This window comes from Strix aluco, chromosome 8 (genome assembly GCF_031877795.1).
Source record: "Strix aluco isolate bStrAlu1 chromosome 8, bStrAlu1.hap1, whole genome shotgun sequence".
NCBI classification, from domain to species: domain Eukaryota; kingdom Metazoa; phylum Chordata; class Aves; order Strigiformes; family Strigidae; genus Strix; species Strix aluco.
The window spans coordinates 13,001,719-13,019,104 of NC_133938.1; the positions used below are offsets into that span (position 1 = coordinate 13,001,719).

Below are 17,386 nucleotides of genomic sequence, written 5' to 3' on the forward strand. Positions count from 1 at the left end.
TGTTTAGGACACAGTATGTTTGTTCCAGGGGCTGCTCACCTAGCAGGGACCTGACAGAAGCCCTGCTGCCCTTTAATCTCACAGCAAGGCTTACTCTTACCTAGACAAGTTGGCAGGGACTGCACGGGCATGGAGCTATGCTGGCTACGCAGCTTCACTGAGCAGGTAAGGTGCACAAAGAGCGGGGGCATCTCCTGCTCCAGGAACTCCTGCTCATTGAGTGAGTCCCCTCCCAGCACGCTGAAGGAGTCATCATCCTGGTTCACCGTGTTGGAGTCCGAGAGGGAATCTGTGTCTGGGAACTCATGCTCCAGCTTCTCACGGTACTCCACCTCTAGCTCTGGGTCACTCTCTGTGGCAATGCAGCACCCAGACACAGTTCCTGTTGATACAGGTTCCCTGTTAGCCAACCAGGCCCATGTCCTCAGAAACCACACCAGACAGGCACCACCACAGTGAGACTACAGACATTTTCTTCTCCAGGACAGAGCAAGGAAATTTTACCTTCTTCAGCTGCCAGTTCTGCCTCTGATCCCTCCATGTCCTCACTCCCTTTCCTGTCTGCCTGATCCCGAGATGCCTCTTCCTGAGATGGAGAGAGTAAGGGCAGACACTAGAACAATGGCAGGCAGTGAAGCAGGCTGTTGATGGGCCCCCCAGGGGCTCAGTCTACCCATGGGTCTGCCAGCCCCAAATCCACGTCTGACACCAAGACAAGCTACTTCCCTGCACAAGGACTGGGTGCCTGCCAGGGCAGAACCATGCCTACCTCTTTCTTAGCTGATGGCGGGCAATAGAAGAAATAGTGAGGATTTGATGGCACTGGCTTGAAATGTAAACTTCCAATTTCCAGAAATTTTTCCTAAAAAGAGAAATCCCAAACATGAAGCAAACATTCCACTCTACCCTTCTGTGGGAGCCAAGCTGAGCTTCCATGTTGCTCACCTGGATAATTTTATGCAAGTCAGGGTGTGCCTGGCAGGGCTGTCCAATTTCCAGCAGTGAGAGGGGAAACTCTGAACAGCAGCTGGTGCCCATACTGTTCTTTGGCTCCTCTGTGGGGCTAGCAATGTTATGGGAGTCCTGCTCACTGTAGTCCTCCATTTCCGCACTGACAGGATTGTGGACAGGTCAGACAGGCAAATCGAGAAACGAGGTTAGTTATATGTATCATCTACCCTGCAAGCATCCCACTTCACAGTGCCCCACACCTCAACTGTGTAAACACCATGTGACTTACCTAGCCCCCACCCCTACAGCCCCAGAAACCCTCCTGCCACCCACTAACCCCAATAAGTGCTCAGGCTGTCTGAAGCCAGACCAGAGGCAGTTTAACCACACTGATCCCATGGCCAGGTGCTCTACACCATGCTACACATGCTCTCTGGGAAACAGAGACATGTGACAGAGTATAGGGACAGACCTGGAGCAATTTGAACTACCAACACCCAGTGCAGGGCACCTCGCAGCAAATACCACTATGCCAGCAACCCTTGTGTCTTGGCAGCACAGAGCAGAGTGCACAGCTCAGGCCCACACTCACTCAGCAGCTCCATGGCAGAATCAGTCCCTAAAACTCAGAAAAAGCAGCCTAGGGAGTGGGATGTCAGTTGGTCAAAGTACTCCCCAGGTACTCGAACTAGTAATATAGATGGCAAATCTAGGTGTAATGTATCACAAGCTGTACATGTTTGTACAAACTGCATTGGGATAGGTGACTTGTAACACCTTATAAACAAAAAAATGTTCCCACAGTTTTTCTGGGGAATTAGCACTTGAAGAAGTCACCTGACTTTCCAAACACTAAGCCTCTTCAAAACCACAGCCTCATCTCAATGACTTACAGTATAAGAAGAAACAGGATTGGGGATTCCCAACAAATGCTAGTGAATTCTCATAAAGGAACTGAGGACAGTCAAGTGCAAACAGAGGACAAAGGACCTAAAGAAGGTGTTTTTTCAACAGACACTAACGGACAGTAGAGTACTTTTTCCCCTCCTTAAGTTTCCAGAGGCAATACAAACCTCAAATACCCTAAGGAACAGAAGCACAGAAGTTCACCGTCAAGCATATTCCAATTCTGCCTTGATATTTCTCTTGTGAATTTTTTTCCAGAGTTTTAATTAAACAAAAATTACACTTCATTCATTAAAAAAAGATGACAAACCTGCCATTTTCACCAGAGTCAATAGCAAACTCAAATGAGTCAAGCAGCAGGAGATGCATAATTTCTCCAGAAACAAGCCTGAGAGTTACTTGCAGACAAACTGCCCTCCAGCTCAAGCCAGGTGGGACAGTAATGAGCTAAGACTACAAGAGAAAGCAAAAGGATGGATGTCACCAGAGATTATAAAAAAGAGAAGGTCCTGGTGGACACCATACCAGGTGGGTATCCCACTGGAAATATCTGTTATTATATGTGGCTCTGTTAGATCCTGTCCTACAACTTTCCTTCTAGCAGGCAGTAGAAGATGCTTGAAGAAAGATCTGTGCTGGCCCAATACTAAGAACAGAAGCAAGACCAAGGTGGGCCCCTACCTTGATTCAGAGACCAAGACACCCCGTTCCCTAGAGCTCTGCTCCTCTTCCTGCTCTATGCTGCCCACTTGGAAACTGGCTGTCTTGGAGTGTGTACGGAAATGTTGGTGGCTCTCTCGGAATGAGCGGACATGGCTGCACACCGTCAGCAGAAAGTTTGTGATATCAATCTCTTGAAGCAGCTCCTCACAGTAATCCATGGCTGTAAGTAGGTCCTGGGAGCTGATGCTGTGTGACTGCTGAAGGCTCTTGAACAGCCCTACAGACCAAACACAGTGCTTGAGCGCCCCACCACAAGGATGCAAGGCTGTGGGAGTTAGGCAATAGCCACATACAGATTTTCACCAAGTCCCAACACAGAGTTGCAGTCAGCACAGGTGCTGGGGGACAAGACTTAGCCAGAGTGCCTAATGCTACATGTTAGCCTGGTCTTGTGCCATGCCAGAGCGCCCATGGGATCTGCCACCCTGAAGGTGAGAGGAGAAAGTCAAAGAAGGGACCCGCCTCCACAGCACTCCACAGGCCCAGAACAGCCTATGTAAAGCCCATAGGGAATGCACAGAGGCATCTTTAAATCCCTCCTGGTGGGAGATTAGTCCCACAGCTCCCCCCTTTTGCTTGGTGTAAGATCACAAGAAAAATGAGACAGTGCTTTCTTAAAACTCAGATCCAGGGTCCAGCCCCAACCCCACCTCAGCTCCCATCGCGTCGCTCCTCACCTTTCACATAGCACTGGTGGGAGTGCTCCTGCAGCAGCGTGCAGTAACTCACCAACTCCTTATGCTTGTGGTCTAGCCAAGCAGTAGTAGGAGGACGTTCCAGAGACTGGGACCTGGAAAAGAGGAACCACAGCCTTCAGCACCAATGAAGCACGTTTTAGACTATAGATGGCTCTGGCAGCAGTAAAGCAGGGCCCTAGGGCATGCACAGGCAGTTGCTGCTATAAGGCAGAGAGGCTAAACCAAGAGAATAACGCAGGGCTAGAGCCAGCCTCTTGCCAAGGAAGCTCCTCTGTTTCCTGTCTAGGAATCAAGTATGGTTGATGTTACCTGAAAAAGATGTCCCGGGGAGGACGGTGTGCCCGTGGGCTGACAAGCTGCTCTCGTAACAACTCCAAAGAGCAGCTATAGATGTAAATGGGGCAGCGAAATCGGCGGCACTCGCCTAGCTCAGATTGTGAGTTCTGGCGACAGAAGGAGATATGCACATCTCTCCGGGAGGGGCCACCCTGTTCTCCAGCATCATGGCTCACTTCTGCAAAAGAAACAGTCCTGAGATAAAGGCCTTCAATGGGCTCCTCACTCCTGGCCTGAGAGGTGACAGCCCTCACAGCAGCATCCACAAATAGGTACTGGTTTTACAAGCTTCTTGCCACTCAAACCCCAGGGGCCATTCTCCTCACCCAGCACCCAAGCACTCAGCCCAGCGCTTTGCTTTGCTATACTGATCCCCTTCTTGGGCAGCTCTAACCGTTCATCACCACCTCCTGCAGCAGCAAAACCTGCCATCCCCATTGCAGGCCTGGCTGACCAGGTGCTGTGCAACCAGTTCCCACATACCTCAAGACACTACCTGTGCTTCTCTCTAAGACGTGCTGCAGGTAGTGCCAGTCTGGATCACAGGACGAGACTCACTGACTTTCCAGCATAGCCCAATACTGCCATTCCTTGTAGCCTCTATCTACCCGCAACCTCGTTGCCCACAGGGACCCAGCCTTAGGCCATGGGCACTCAGCTCATGTTACACTCCCTCACCTCCCATGAACATCATGAAAGCTGGCTGAGGCTTCACTGTGCCCCTTGTCCCGACCCCAACTGCTGACTGCCAGGCAGGAGCTGACAGGCTGAAGCAGTCTGTTATTCCTACTACTTCAATCTGCCCAGTAGTGTGCTTGGGAATAGCAAGGATATTTCCCTAATACTTTAGCAAAGTGCTGTCCTGAGGGCAGTACCGTGGGCTGGTGTTATGCTGAGGGTAGGCAATGGCACTGCAGCATCTCCTTCTTCACCCTCAGCCCTGACTTGCTCTGCACAGACAGGTCCCAGGGTATCCTCTCCAGATCGACTTTCATCTTTTGGAGGTTTGTCCAACCCACAAGCCATCAGCTTCTGTACATCTGGAAGAAAACAAAATAAAATTACCCTCTGTCCAGTGAGAACAGTTTAATCCCACCATCTACATTTCCAAGAGGGCAGATATTCCTGCTACTTCTTTGCGTGTGGGAGCTGCTCCGAAGAGTACCTCCAGCTGAGCCTAGCAGCTTGCACGAGCAGCTCAGTGGAAGCCAGACTAGTGCCAATGCCCAGAAGCAGGGACTCTCCCAGACCATCCCATTAGCAGTCTCCTTACTCCATTCAGTAACAACCTCAAGGGCTGTACTGGAAAAACAGCCCAATGGTTGCAGCCACCAAATGACTTGAAGCCACATCCCCTGCCTGAAAACAGTATGTGGGCAACACCATGTCCAAGGAAAGAAGAGCAAGACATTCAGCACTGTGCACTGCTCTATGCCAGGCCATATGGTGCAAAAAGACTGGGTCTAGACTCCACTGTTCCAATTTTCTCTTCATCCTGCCAGAACCGATTCTGCTTCTGCTGTTTTCCTGAGGAGGTGCTTGGGATGGCTGCCTCCTCGCCCTCCCCACAAGAGGTGGCCTCACCTGAGAAGGTGGCTGGCAGGAAGGTCAGGAACACGTGCTGCAGGTTGACCAGCTTGGCATAGCATCGCCACTGTGGGGGAAAGGGCCCCGTGGTGTCGCTCAGGGTCACGTCATCTTCAGGCAACTCTGTGTTGCCGAGGCTCTGATGAAAGAGCAGAAGCTGGATAAGCTCATAGCACATGGCACAGGCCAACCTTGAGGCAGGTAGCAACCACACAGAGCAAGTTCCTCCATGACTGTTGGTCGGCACAGCGCTGAAATCACCCTGGCCACACCCTGCACCATTCTCAGAGCAGCCTGGCTCCAGGAAACACAGCACAAACAGTCAGGAAATGATTAGTCAGCTTTGCTGGGGCCAGTTCTGACCTGCAGGCAGTGACTGCCTATGGGTTCTGAGCAATCTACGGCACAGCATCAGTGCTGCTGTAACAGGCTAGGTCCATGGCGAGTGCAACTATCCACACTCCTACCAGATTCCTCCTTGACTTCAGCCACAGGCTACAGCTAAACTGCTACCAAGCATGGGGAAAACACCAGCTTTTCAATCTGTTCTCAACTCTTCTACTAACTCTCCTGCTCTTCACCAGCCTTGCCTTCAGAGGGGGCTCAGGAGAGGGACAGCAGCGCAGCAGTACCTGCAGAGTACTTGTGGAGCCAGTCATATCCCTGGTGCCATTGCTGCCAGCAAGATGATAGGATGCAGAAGCATCCTGCTGCTCCAGGGTCCCAGAGGTTTTCAGGGTTTCTTCTGAAATGGAACACAAAGAAACCAGCCTGAGAAACACCAGGTGAGGAAGAGACTTGAAAGCAAGGCTCCTGAAACAACCCAGCTCCCAGTATCACTGCTGCCACGCTTCTAGCCCTTACCTCTGATCACAGGGAGTGTGAAGGGGGGTTGATGGCCATCACGATCCCGTTGCAGAACCTGCTCCATGAAAGCCACATGATCAGCATCAGCCATAGGGATCTCCCGGTCACTGAGGTCATGCTGCAGGCAGCCATGGAAGAGGTTTAGTAGCATTTCATTGGGCACAAACGAAGAGTCCTTGGTCACCTCCTCATTCTCTGCTCCAAAACAGAACCACGGCAGCTTCAGAGACAGCATCTCCACAGCCACCACCTGCCCAGGCCCCCAAGAGACAGCCCTTTGCAAAGTGACACTTCCACACAGTCAGGAGTTTTCCCCAGCACCTCTGCAAGGCTGACCTGAAGGGTGTTGAGGTAGCTACCCTGCACTGACTCACCCTGCTACTGTAACTGTTCTGGAGATGTTTGGGGCTAAAGACAAGAAACCACTACTACAGAGCAACCATCTAGGTTTAATGTTTTCAAAAGCAACTCTTCCAAAGCTCTCATCCTAAGACAGACAGCAATATACCTGGACAGCCCTGGGGCTGCAGAGAGGGGATGAACAGCAAGCTACTGAAAGAGTCATGGCAGCTCTCACCTGCCTGCTGCCCAGGGAGACAAGCACACAGAGCAGGGTGTCCATAGCCATGGAAGAGGACAAGAGGAGGCAGGTGGTGAAGAGGCACTTACCTTTTGTCAGCATTAGGAAGAACATTTCAACCTGCTGGCACCTGGGCAACAGCTTCATTAAGTTAAACTGGAATGGAATCTCATGCACTCGAAAACCAGCCCCCATGTCTGGATCTGCAACAAGAATTGGGAAGGTAACATGCCTGTGGGCACCACATAGCCCTGCCTCCCAGGACACCTCCACGTGCATGCTGCCAGCCCTAAACACGGTGCAGGTAGCACAAGTGAAGATACACAACAACACTGCCCCAACTCCCTCTGCTTCGGAGGGCACAGTGATACAAAGAATGAATGTGAGGAAAGGGCAAGGCCCGCTGGAGGCTGCAGCAGGTTGTGAGCTATCTACAGAGAGGTACCTCATACAAGGAGGGACAGGAAGCCACCACAAGGCCTTACAGAGCTTGGGCCCAGAGCTGTCAGGGGATAAAAACTGAACACCACTGTCTCAGGTAACACTGCTGGAGAGCAATGACCGTGCTGGGAGCCAGAGGCAGCCTGAATTACCAGTGTAGTCAGGGAGAAGAAACCTCTGCTCTTGGGAGAGATCTCCCATCTGTCAGGCTCTGTACATCCCTGCAGGCATTTCCTGTCCTCTTCCTCAGGAAGGAGTCTCTGCCCTCCAGGCCCTGAGCTTTCCTGGCCCTCTCCCCCTCCCACAAGGCCAGTGATATCATAGAATGGTTTGGGTTGGAAGGGACCTTAAAGCTCATCTAGTCCCAACCCCCCGGCCATGGGCAGGGACACCTTCCGCTAGACCAGGTTGCTCAAAGCCCTGTCCAACCTGGCCTTGAACACTTCCAGGGAGGGGGCAGCCACAACTTCTCTGGGCAACCTCATCCAGTGGCTCACCTCCCTCACAGTAAAGAATTTATTCCTTATATCTAATCTAAATCTACCCCCTCTCAGTTTAAAACCATGACCACTCATCTTATCCCTGCGCTCCCTGATAAAGAGTCCCTCTCCATCTTTCCTGTAGCCCCCTTTAAGTACTGGAAAGGCCACTATAATGTCTGCCCAGAGCCTTCTCTTCTCCAGGCTGAACAACCCCAACTCTCTCAGCCTGTCCTCACAGGGGAGGTGCTCCAGCCCCCCAGTCTTCTTCACGGCCTCCTCTGGACTTGCTCCAACAGGTCCATGTCCTCCTTATGTTGGGGGCCCCAGAGATGGACATAGCACTGCAGGTGGGGTCTCACAAGAATGGAGTAGAATGTGAGAATCCCCTCCCTCAACCTGCTGGTCATGCTTCTTTTGATACAGCCCAGGGTATGGTTGGCGTTCGGCGCTGCAAGTGCACATTGCTGGGTCATATGATCCAAGTTCCCTCAGGTCCTGTCCTCAGACTTTGGGATGATCTTGGCTCCCTCAAACCCACCCAATATCTGCTGTGTTATTCACTGTAAGGCAAGCAAACAAAAGATCTAGGATGGGGTGAACTAGTGACAAGAAAGCAAAAATAGTGAGGTTCTGGAACCGATTGCCTGACAAGGGTGAACTCTCCTGGAACATACTCCTGGAGTTCTCAATGAACTATGTTATTCATGTCAGATCAGATACACAATTCTATGCTGAAGGAAGAGAACAGACCAGAGCTAAGGTCCCCTTCCCCGACTTTGTGGGCTAATGGAGCATTCACAGAGGGTCCAGCGATAAACAGGACCACCAGAAAGCAAGCGTCCCACAAACTGCTCTGGATACTGCATCTTGTAACTGAGAACAGAGGAGCTCATCCTTCACAACATTTACAACTTCTGTACAACCATCTGCCCAGGCATACCCTGACCAACACTATACAAGTGAGCTCATCTTCCATCTTCTCCAGAAGCCAACCCCTCTCACAGAATTACAGAATGGTCGAGGTTGGAAAGGACCTCTGCATGTCATCTGGTCCAAACCCCCTGCTTAAGCAAGGTCACCTAGTCATCTCTCCAGCCAGGGCAGAAAGCCTCAATGCTTTTTTGGCCTTCCCAGGATGAAGCCACTTCTCTGGCAGCTTAGCACAAGTGCAAGAAAGAGACCCACAGCCATCGAAGTTTAGAAAGTCATCGCCAAAATACCTGTTCCACCTTCCAGAAACCTCTAACAGGCCCTGAGACATTCAGGGCCTAGCTGCCTCTTGCTCCATTGAACCTGCTAGGATGTATATGCTGGACTCACCTTCAGTAGCTTTGCTGTCTGAAGGGGGGCAGACCCACTCCTTGTTCTGGCACAACTGGCTGATGTACTCAAAGGTCAGCATGGTGGCAATGCATGCAAGGTCCCGGGGATAGAGCTGCAATAATCAGTCAAGTATGCAGCAGAATTATTACCCCAAATGCAGAAGAAAACAGTCTAAAAGCAAGGAGAGGAAACACCCATAATCCTGTCCCCTGACTTGCTCTATTCTCACTCATTGCTCCCTCCTCCTCCACCAGCCCTTTAGCCTCTTTTTGCCTTGTTTAGGAGGTGCATTGGCAGTACTGCCTGCAACCCCTGCTCTGGGCCAGCTCGCTCCCCTCCAATGGAATGGTTCTTGACAAAGTAATTTGTATTTTCCCACCTATCTCAGAGCAGCACTGCATCCACTGCCTTGCAGTCCAGAAATCTTTTCTGTCCAGTAGCCCAGTTTCTTTTTTAGAAATCTCAGGCTCTTTTGTTAACAGCATTCCCATCTCTTCTGGCCCTCAATAATTCACCTGCAGTGTTGTGGTGCACTTGCAATAAAACCTTCTCCCTCCACAAAAGAGACCATGCCCCTACCCCTTCAGGCACTCACCGCTTTAGGTATTTTCTGGTAGGGCAAGCCATGGAGGTGCTTCCAGTTCTCAGCAGTACTGTGGACGTGGCCGCTCTGTGGCTCTACCCAGCACTCAGTGACCAGGTTCAGTTCTGTATCCACCTCAATGGCCTCTACCTCTGTATCATTGTCATCATCTGTGGAAAAGCTGGAGGAAAGACATAAGGCAAGTCCTGCAAGATGGCACAGAGCCAGTAGCCCACTGCAGCTCCTCTCAGAGCTGCGAAAGCAGTCACGCAAACCCTGGGTTTTCAGGCAAAGCCTCATCTAACTGGTGAGCAATCCGTGACAGCTGGTTGTCTGGACTAGATGATGGGGGACTCCCCCCTTCCCAAACTGCCCACAAAAAGCAAGTGTGGAGCCGTGACTCTGTTGCCAGCCCTGCCTGGGAGCAGGACAGCAGCCTCACCTGTCCTTGGTGGAGGTGGAGTGGGGAGGGAAGAGGAGGTACTGGACCACACAGGTGTGCTTCTCCCTGCCACTGCTGCTCTCACTTGAGCCATCGATCTGGAGGGGAGACACTGCATGAGCCTGGGCAGCAGCAACAGCCCACACCCACCCAATGCAGCCCCTACACAACACAGCCTCACCGCCCAGCTCCACTAGCAGTGGTGGAGAGGGGGAGCCTGTCGCAGCCCCAAGAACTCCTCCAGCACAGAACATCTCTACCAGCAAAACAGGTCTCTAACTACAGATGAAGACAGGAAAATGCCCAACCCACAAGCTGCTTTACTTCAGGGGAGGAGGCAGGTCTTCCTGTACATGTCAAGGGGGTGTGCTAGAAGCAGATGGCAAATCCCATCACCAGAAGGTGAATCCACCTCAGAAGCAGCAATGAAGTACTGTGTCTACACTGCAGCACCCAAGCTCACCTTTATGGGCAGCTCCAGCACCATATTGATAATTCCATCCCCGCTGGATGCAAAGTGGAAACCCTCTGACAGACGGACCCTGGCAACAGAGAGGCAGTCAGACATAGAAGACTTCTCTACCCATACTGCAAGCCTTGAATACAGGAATGATTGTACCCTTCACCCCAGAACACCTTCCTTCCCAAGACAGAGCTACACACAGAGAACAGGGAGATGTGACACTTTGCACAGGATGCTTTGCCTGTGTGAAGATCAGCATATGCCAGGCACCGTAACACCTCCTGCCTTTTTGTGTTTTCCAGGACTCTCCTTTTCCTCAACTGCAGCTGCAGAACCGGGTAAAGCACTGGCCCAAGTAGCTCTAGAAGCTGTGTACAGGATCAAAACCCTCTGCACAGCAGCTTTAACTGTTACCTGTAATAAGGCCTCAGATCCACCCTGCTTTCTGTGCATCCCCGTGAGTAGCTAGAGAAAGGACTCCCGTTCAGGTGTGCAACTTACTCTGTCAGTGTGGAAAGCAGCTGGGCTACAGCAGTGATGGGCACAGCTGGTGCTAGCCCTGACTGGACACTCCAGATCCAACGCTGGTGGTAGAAGTAGCGGGACAGCGAGGCCAGGGTGGAAGAGGCAGTACGATTGGCCACCATAGTGAGCGGGCCAGACACCGGGGGATGCTCCAGGTTGAGAATGAAGGGGGCTCGATAGTCAGAAGGCAGCTTCTCATACCTAGGAGAGGGCAGAAGTGTGGCACACTGAGGTGGAAAGAATGCTCTGCTCAGGGGCAGAGCTGTCTGGATTCATAGCCTGCTTGCTGGGCCCAGGACACAGCCTGCCAGCAGCAGAACTTGGCTAGCCCAGCTCAGATGGCAGCAACTAGATTTACTTCTGCATCATATTCGTTAGGAGTAACAAATCTGCCTGTACAGCAAAGCTCCCTGATGCAAGTCACAGCCCTCCCAAACTACAGCTGTCATTCCCAGTCACGCAACCCAAACCCACCCCAACAAGCACCAGTTTCACATCACTCATCCTGCAGCTGGCAGCACCATCCACAGACCCTCCTCTCCCCACTTCCCAGGGCAAGGAGGCTGTGCTGATGGCCTGGATCTCCATCACTACCTGATGAGTAGCTTCTCCAAGGGTTTGTGCAGCACAACGAGGCAGGGTCTGTCTGAGAGGGCTGACTGGGCCCCAGCCACAGGTGGAGACTTGGAGGGAGAACTACTGCCAAACATTTTCCTCTTTGCTTTTGGAGTTGCCTCCTTGCTCTGGACCCTGTGGGGAAAGCGCAGCTGCAAGATTCGGTCCCGTAACTCCTCCACTATCTGTCATGGCAAAAGCAAAAGGTAAACATGACATAAGCTACTCAAAATAAGCTTCCAGAACAGGAGCCTGACTGAAAGGAATAAAACACTCCTTGAATATACAGGTGAGCAGGAATTAAAGGTCATTTTACTTCTGAGGCACTAGCAAGACCAAGATCAAAATGACATAAGGCTCTTAAGTCCATATTTTAACAACTACAAATATTTTTAAAAGCAAAAGAAAGGTCCAGAAAACCCAAAGATGATTTCAAGGCTGAAGAAATCACCTTCCATAACTCTGATGAAACAGAAATTAATTGCATGCCAGCTCCTCCACAGAAGCAGTCTAAGTACCCACCCTCATTCTTTGCCTCCTCCTCTCCACAACAGCCTACAGTAAATGTAAACTAGTACATGTAAGACAGAGCCAGACTGTTCCCACAGCTGATGTGTTCCCCCACTACCAGGTTCATGTGTTAAACCTCTATGGTAAAAGGTTTCAAGAACCTAGGTTATTTTTTACTTTTTTTTTTTTTCCCAAGAGACTTTCAAAACAACTTCCTGATTACTCTTTTTAGCTTTTAGCAGCTCTGAATACGGTTCTACCCACACCAGCATCTGATCCCCACAATGCCCTAGTGTTTTCTTTGAAATTTCCATGGTTAGGTTTCTTTCCATGATCTTTGTTCAACTCCTTTTAATTCCCATTACCATTGTAGGCAAAGAGAACAGCAGCAATCCATCTCCGTCCTCAACACTAATTATTTCAGCAACTTTCCCCATCATTATTATGTCCTTTACAAAGAAAGGAGTGTCGCCAAATGTTAAGCAGAGCTCTTTTTGCACTATGACGCCACTTGGATCCCCTTCCTGGTTTCATACTGATAATACAGAATCTCTAATGGTATTTAAGTTCCCAAATCGAAGGTGCACTATTTTGCAGTTATCAATACTAGTTTCCAGCCACCATCGTGCTGCTTAGGTGTCCACAAAGCACAGAGGTTGAAAGGGCAGAGAAAACTAAACAGCTTTGTGCCACCTGCAGATTTTCCCAGCTCACTACCTGCAGATGAATTCCCTACCCTTTGACTAGTAAAAAGACTGAGAAATCTACAAGCAGCTTCTGCTTTGATGAGAACAGAACACTTCAATTTCCTTGCCTTGTTTCCTAAGACAGTTTGTTTTACGACACCCCATTCCTACTCCAGTTCTACAGTTGTGCCCTATATGGAGTCTCACTAAAAGCCTTCTGAAAGTCAGACTGTACCAAGTGCTTTCCCTCCCACAAACACTGGAAATTTGAATAGCTCAACACAAAAAACCCTTCTCCCTAAACAAGGCGGGCTAAATTCCGTTGCTATCCTTCACACTGGATAGCTAATTAGCCTTATGGCAGGTAAAAAAAAAAGAAAGAAATTGTGCATGATACAATTTATGATCTACACACAGCTCCTGGTGCAACGATTTGGAGCTTGTCCAGAGCTGCAGGGTATGTTGCCCGTCTCACACCTTCCTCATGAAGTATTAACTTATATCTGCCAGAGGGAACTCCTTCATAAAACCTGTCACTTGGCATTACCTGCCCACGTGTTGGCTCAGCAATCGGTGCCCAAAGCCTGGATCCCCTAAAGACACGAAAGGGCAGATCCTCCAGAGTGCCAGAGCACTTAGTGTTATCTGGGTTCATCATCTCAAAAAGATGGTCCCTCCCATGTTTGTCAGCTTCTCCTCAGACTGATCTAACACTAAAGCTAAGTGAGACAAACCAAAGATTTGTTTCATGAAGACAGAAGATCAGGGTTTAATGACAAACCTCTTGTTTATAACAAAAGGTTCACACAGCTTAACAGCAGGACATCTTTCTCATACTTACTGTTTCACCTAGAAGACTTAAGACTTGTCTCCGCCATTAGAGCTGGAGAGAGTCCACACAGTAACCCCACCTTCTGCATCTGACTAAGGCAGCCCATTTCTTTTGATACAAAGAGGTTATTAAAAGTCTATCAAGCAGACTTGCATCTCTAAAACATTTTCTGGGTATTACATCTTTTTCTCTCCCTGTACTGCTTATGCAGGGCATTGTTTGCATTTTAACTCTAACTCCTCCTTGCCCAGATGATACAATATATACACACGCAATTCACCACCTACTGAAGCAGATAGTCTAGGGAACATGTATTACATCCATCACAGAGGTTTTACAGATGAGTCAGACAAGTATCTGCTGTTCCTGACAGACAGTATTGATTGTGCTTTGGTCACAAGGATAGACTAGATAACCTTGGAGTCATTTCAAGCCCCACAGTTGAATTAAGCAATGGGAAAAACACTCATGTGACCAGCTATTATATTGATCTTCGAGTCTTTGGGTTTAGATCTTTCACAGACTTAACACAGAAATCTTTGTCCAAATCGTCCCTTTCTGTTACAGTAAATTCACACCCATCTAAGCCTTAACACAGTAGTTAGTTATCAGAGGATACCTGCTCACAGCGTCACCTGGGATCTACCCACCACTTTCACAACTTCTTGCTCTGCTCCTACCCCAGGAAGCAGCCAGCCAGCTCTCACCTTGTTCCTGGCCTGTGCAGGTGTGCCAATGGGGAACCCCAGCCGGAGAACCATGCAGGGAGCTTTGGAGATGATCCGCACCACATAAAACGAGGAAGGTGTGGGATCCTCAGAGCTGGAGAGGAGGGATTAAGACAGGGCTGAAATAGCACAGACCTTGCTGCTCTGTCATGTCAGACCAAGCAGAGGCCTGCTCTGCACAGCTCAACAGCCCACACACCTTGGCAGCAACACATATCAGTTCTAGTGCTCAGAAAGCCCCCAGCTGGCTTCCCTCTCCCTCTGGGCTGTGCCTGGCACAGAGCGGCAGCAGTTCAGAATACACAGGGTTTCATAACCACCTGTCTTGCTCTTATCCTCTCCTCTAGACATCTGCTTCTGGCCCATCACAGAGTACTGGTCTAACTGGATCTTTGGTCTGGCCACATGCCCCATTCCCCACACAGGGCTGCTTCAGAGCCACTCACCCGTGTATCAGTTTGACGTAGGAGTAGCCCTCCACCAGCACAAAGCTGCTCCAGTCCCGCAGCAAGGAGGTGAGCGCCGAGTGAGAGATGCGGCACTGGATGGTGCTGTAGCGGCCGTTGTTGCCGGGCGTGTGCAGGTGCTTGGGAACAGGCCTGCAGAGTGTGGCAGAAAGTAATTTCAAAACCAGTTTCTCTTCTTCCCAGAGTTTGCTACATCCATTCCAACTAATTCTCTGACTGGTACATCAGCCTTCTGCCTCCACAGCAGCCAATATTCAAGCACCTTGCCTGTCTGCGCCTGTTGGCTAGAGCCAGGCTCCCGGAGTGCATGTGGATCCTGCTCTCCACCCTGCATCATTTCTATCTTCCTCCATGCAATATATGGCTATTATTTACATAACTCTGCAACTAGGAGCAGCCTCGGGAAAGCAATGCTTTTGGGGAAGATGTTTTCCAGCAGCAAACAAAACGTGTGGGATAGCTCCAACCGGACGGTCCACACCCCCTGCAATCAGGAAATCCAAACTAAGAGGGACTGAGAAACAATTTATGCTTCTGAGAACAGCGCCCCTCTTGACAAAGATGACTTCCCCACCCCCAGTCCCTCTCAGATAAATGAGCCTTCCTCATCCACCAGGTCCTACTAGTGAGGCCCTTCCCTTGGCCATAGGTACCCACAAAACAGCCGCAGCTGGACTGAACTGGACCCTCTGCTTTCCCAGGCTGGCCCACACTGCACACTGAGCTCAGCCCTCCAGTTACGTACGTGTCATGCTCCAGCAGGAGGACAATACGATGCATGTGCAGCCACCTCTGCCAGAAATTGGCATCCATGGAAAGGATAGGCTTCCAGTAGGAGGCAAACTGGGAATGGCTTGAGTCAGACCCACTGTGCTGCAGGGATAGCACCTGAGAAAATGACAGGGCAATATTCAGCAAGAAGCTGTCTGGCTCCACCCAGAGAGAGTAGGAATTTCTCTAGTAGCTGAGCTGTGTAGGCCTAGAAGGCTAGCCACATCCCTGGCTTTCGGTAACTGCCTCTCAGCAGAATAACTAAGTGCATTCGCATTGAAACAGGCAATACAATGTAAGAAAAAATAAATTAGGTTCCTGAAATGTCAAGTTAATTAGGAATTTAACTACTTAGCATCAAGTAAATCAACCGTGGAAAAGATGGCATATGTAATGGTGTGCTTTCTGATTGAGACGGGGATATATGGCTTGTGTCAGCAGAGCAATTACACATTGAGATAACTCGTCTGAAAGTGCTCATGCAAATAGGGTACCAGCAATGGGTGGCTTTTGGCAACTCTAACATGTTTGTATAGTACCACTGTAATTTCACCAGCTATAGCAACTCTGCTGACACAGAAATAAAGTGGTGGTTAGCCATAAGATGGGGTGCTCCAGATATACTGCCGGATACATAACCCTACATAGTGCAAATTTAGTAGGCAAACCTAAAGTAGGGTTTAAGCAATAAAATTAAAGGCATAGTTCTCTTAAATTAAAGCTCCTCTAGCCAATGCCAAGGACACTGCTAGCAGGGAACAGATAATATGCTAGCACTTCTGCTCAGTGAGCTTCAATGAGTTTGAATTTTGCAGTGGAAACTATTACCTCATATTTTGTTTAGTTTCTGCTTTGCAGATGACAAGTATCACTTTTGAACCTTCCACACGAGTGCTCAGAGCAATGAGCCCATCAAACAACAACTATTCAGCACATCGTATATCTTCCCCTGATGGTGCTGAGCTACAAGAGCACAAGACTGCCAGCAGCAACTCCACATATATGAGGCATCCACTGAAAAACCATGGCAAGAATAAGCGTGTCAGCCTCCCCATCAGTCTCACACATCCTATCACTACAGGAGAAGGCTCTACAGCACACTTAGGAGACCTGCTGTGGGGCTTAGAGGTATAGCTGCAGCAATAAAGACAGAGGGTGATGTCTTAAAGAGGAAAAAGTATGTGATGGGATGTTCACAGGCACTGCATTGCACCTGAGGTCTGTTACTGAGCAGGACAAAGAGCATGAGATGAAGCCTGAGAGTTACAGAAGATCTCAATTGCCTGCTGGGACTCGGCATCCCCTGGTGCAAGACAGAATAGGCAGGAGGGACAACCTATCCCACATTAAATAGGAGAGAGAAGGAACATACCGGAGTGGTGGAGCCTGGGGGGATGTAGAAGAGGGGCACCCCATTCTTGGTGCTCTCAGGAATGGTGAAGTGTTCTGGGACTGTGTCAAAAGACTGCAGATGAACCAACATCTGATCTGTCTGGTTGATGCTGAAAAAGAAGAGGCAGTTAGGCACAAAAGCCCATGCTCTCCCCCCGCTGGCCCAGTCAGTCCAGTGCCTGCACACACAGACCTCCCTGTGTATTGGGAGCCCATCTATACCAACTCAGCTTTCTAGGGCAATGCTGGGATTCAATGCCTGATTGCAAAGAGCATGTTAATGGAGTTCAAGAGTAACAGTCTAATATATAAGAGGATGATCAGAGTTGGAAATGAAGTGCTAGCAAATGAATCTGCTGAATAGCAGGGAGTAATGGTCACCCTGGCCAGGAAATGGTTATAACCTGCAGGTCCTTCAGGCCTAGAGACATGAGGTGCTGCTCTCAGTGTGACCATGCAACACAGTTGCAAGGCTGTA

General features: G+C 49.9%; 1 protein-coding gene across 16 annotated transcripts in view; it reads right to left on the bottom strand.

Annotated features, from left to right (window-relative positions):
* Positions 1–17,386, bottom strand: part of SZT2 (SZT2 subunit of KICSTOR complex) — a 60,196-nt gene that overhangs the window by 28,683 nt on the left and 14,127 nt on the right. For 12 of the 16 annotated variants that reach the window (XR_012624127.1, XM_074832237.1, XM_074832234.1 and 9 more), the window contains 22 exons: positions 16,889–17,018; positions 15,491–15,633; positions 14,725–14,877; positions 14,258–14,372; positions 11,502–11,707; positions 10,884–11,108; positions 10,383–10,461; positions 9,920–10,017; positions 9,490–9,658; positions 8,892–9,006; positions 6,738–6,851; positions 6,066–6,266; positions 5,834–5,946; positions 5,199–5,340; positions 4,490–4,654; positions 3,588–3,792; positions 3,258–3,370; positions 2,539–2,797; positions 946–1,111; positions 770–862; positions 505–586; positions 101–382 (listed from right to left, as the gene is read on the bottom strand). Coding sequence is in view for 15 of the 16 variants with exons in the window: in XM_074832237.1 (XP_074688338.1) it covers positions 101–382; positions 505–586; positions 770–862; positions 946–1,111; positions 2,539–2,797; positions 3,258–3,370; positions 3,588–3,792; positions 4,490–4,654; positions 5,199–5,340; positions 5,834–5,946; positions 6,066–6,266; positions 6,738–6,851; positions 8,892–9,006; positions 9,490–9,658; positions 9,920–10,017; positions 10,383–10,461; positions 10,884–11,108; positions 11,502–11,707; positions 14,258–14,372; positions 14,725–14,877; positions 15,491–15,633; positions 16,889–17,018 (3,368 nt within the window). In the remaining variant the exon portion in view is untranslated. Of the gene's footprint in view, positions 1–100; positions 383–504; positions 587–769; positions 863–945; positions 1,112–2,538; positions 2,798–3,257; positions 3,371–3,587; positions 3,793–4,489; positions 4,655–5,198; positions 5,341–5,833; positions 5,947–6,065; positions 6,267–6,737; positions 6,852–8,891; positions 9,007–9,489; positions 9,659–9,919; positions 10,018–10,382; positions 10,462–10,883; positions 11,109–11,501; positions 11,708–14,257; positions 14,373–14,724; positions 14,878–15,490; positions 15,634–16,888; positions 17,019–17,386 lie in introns of those variants that run through there. The other 4 variants (XM_074832246.1, XM_074832238.1, XM_074832233.1 and 1 more) reach the window with 2 other exon arrangements.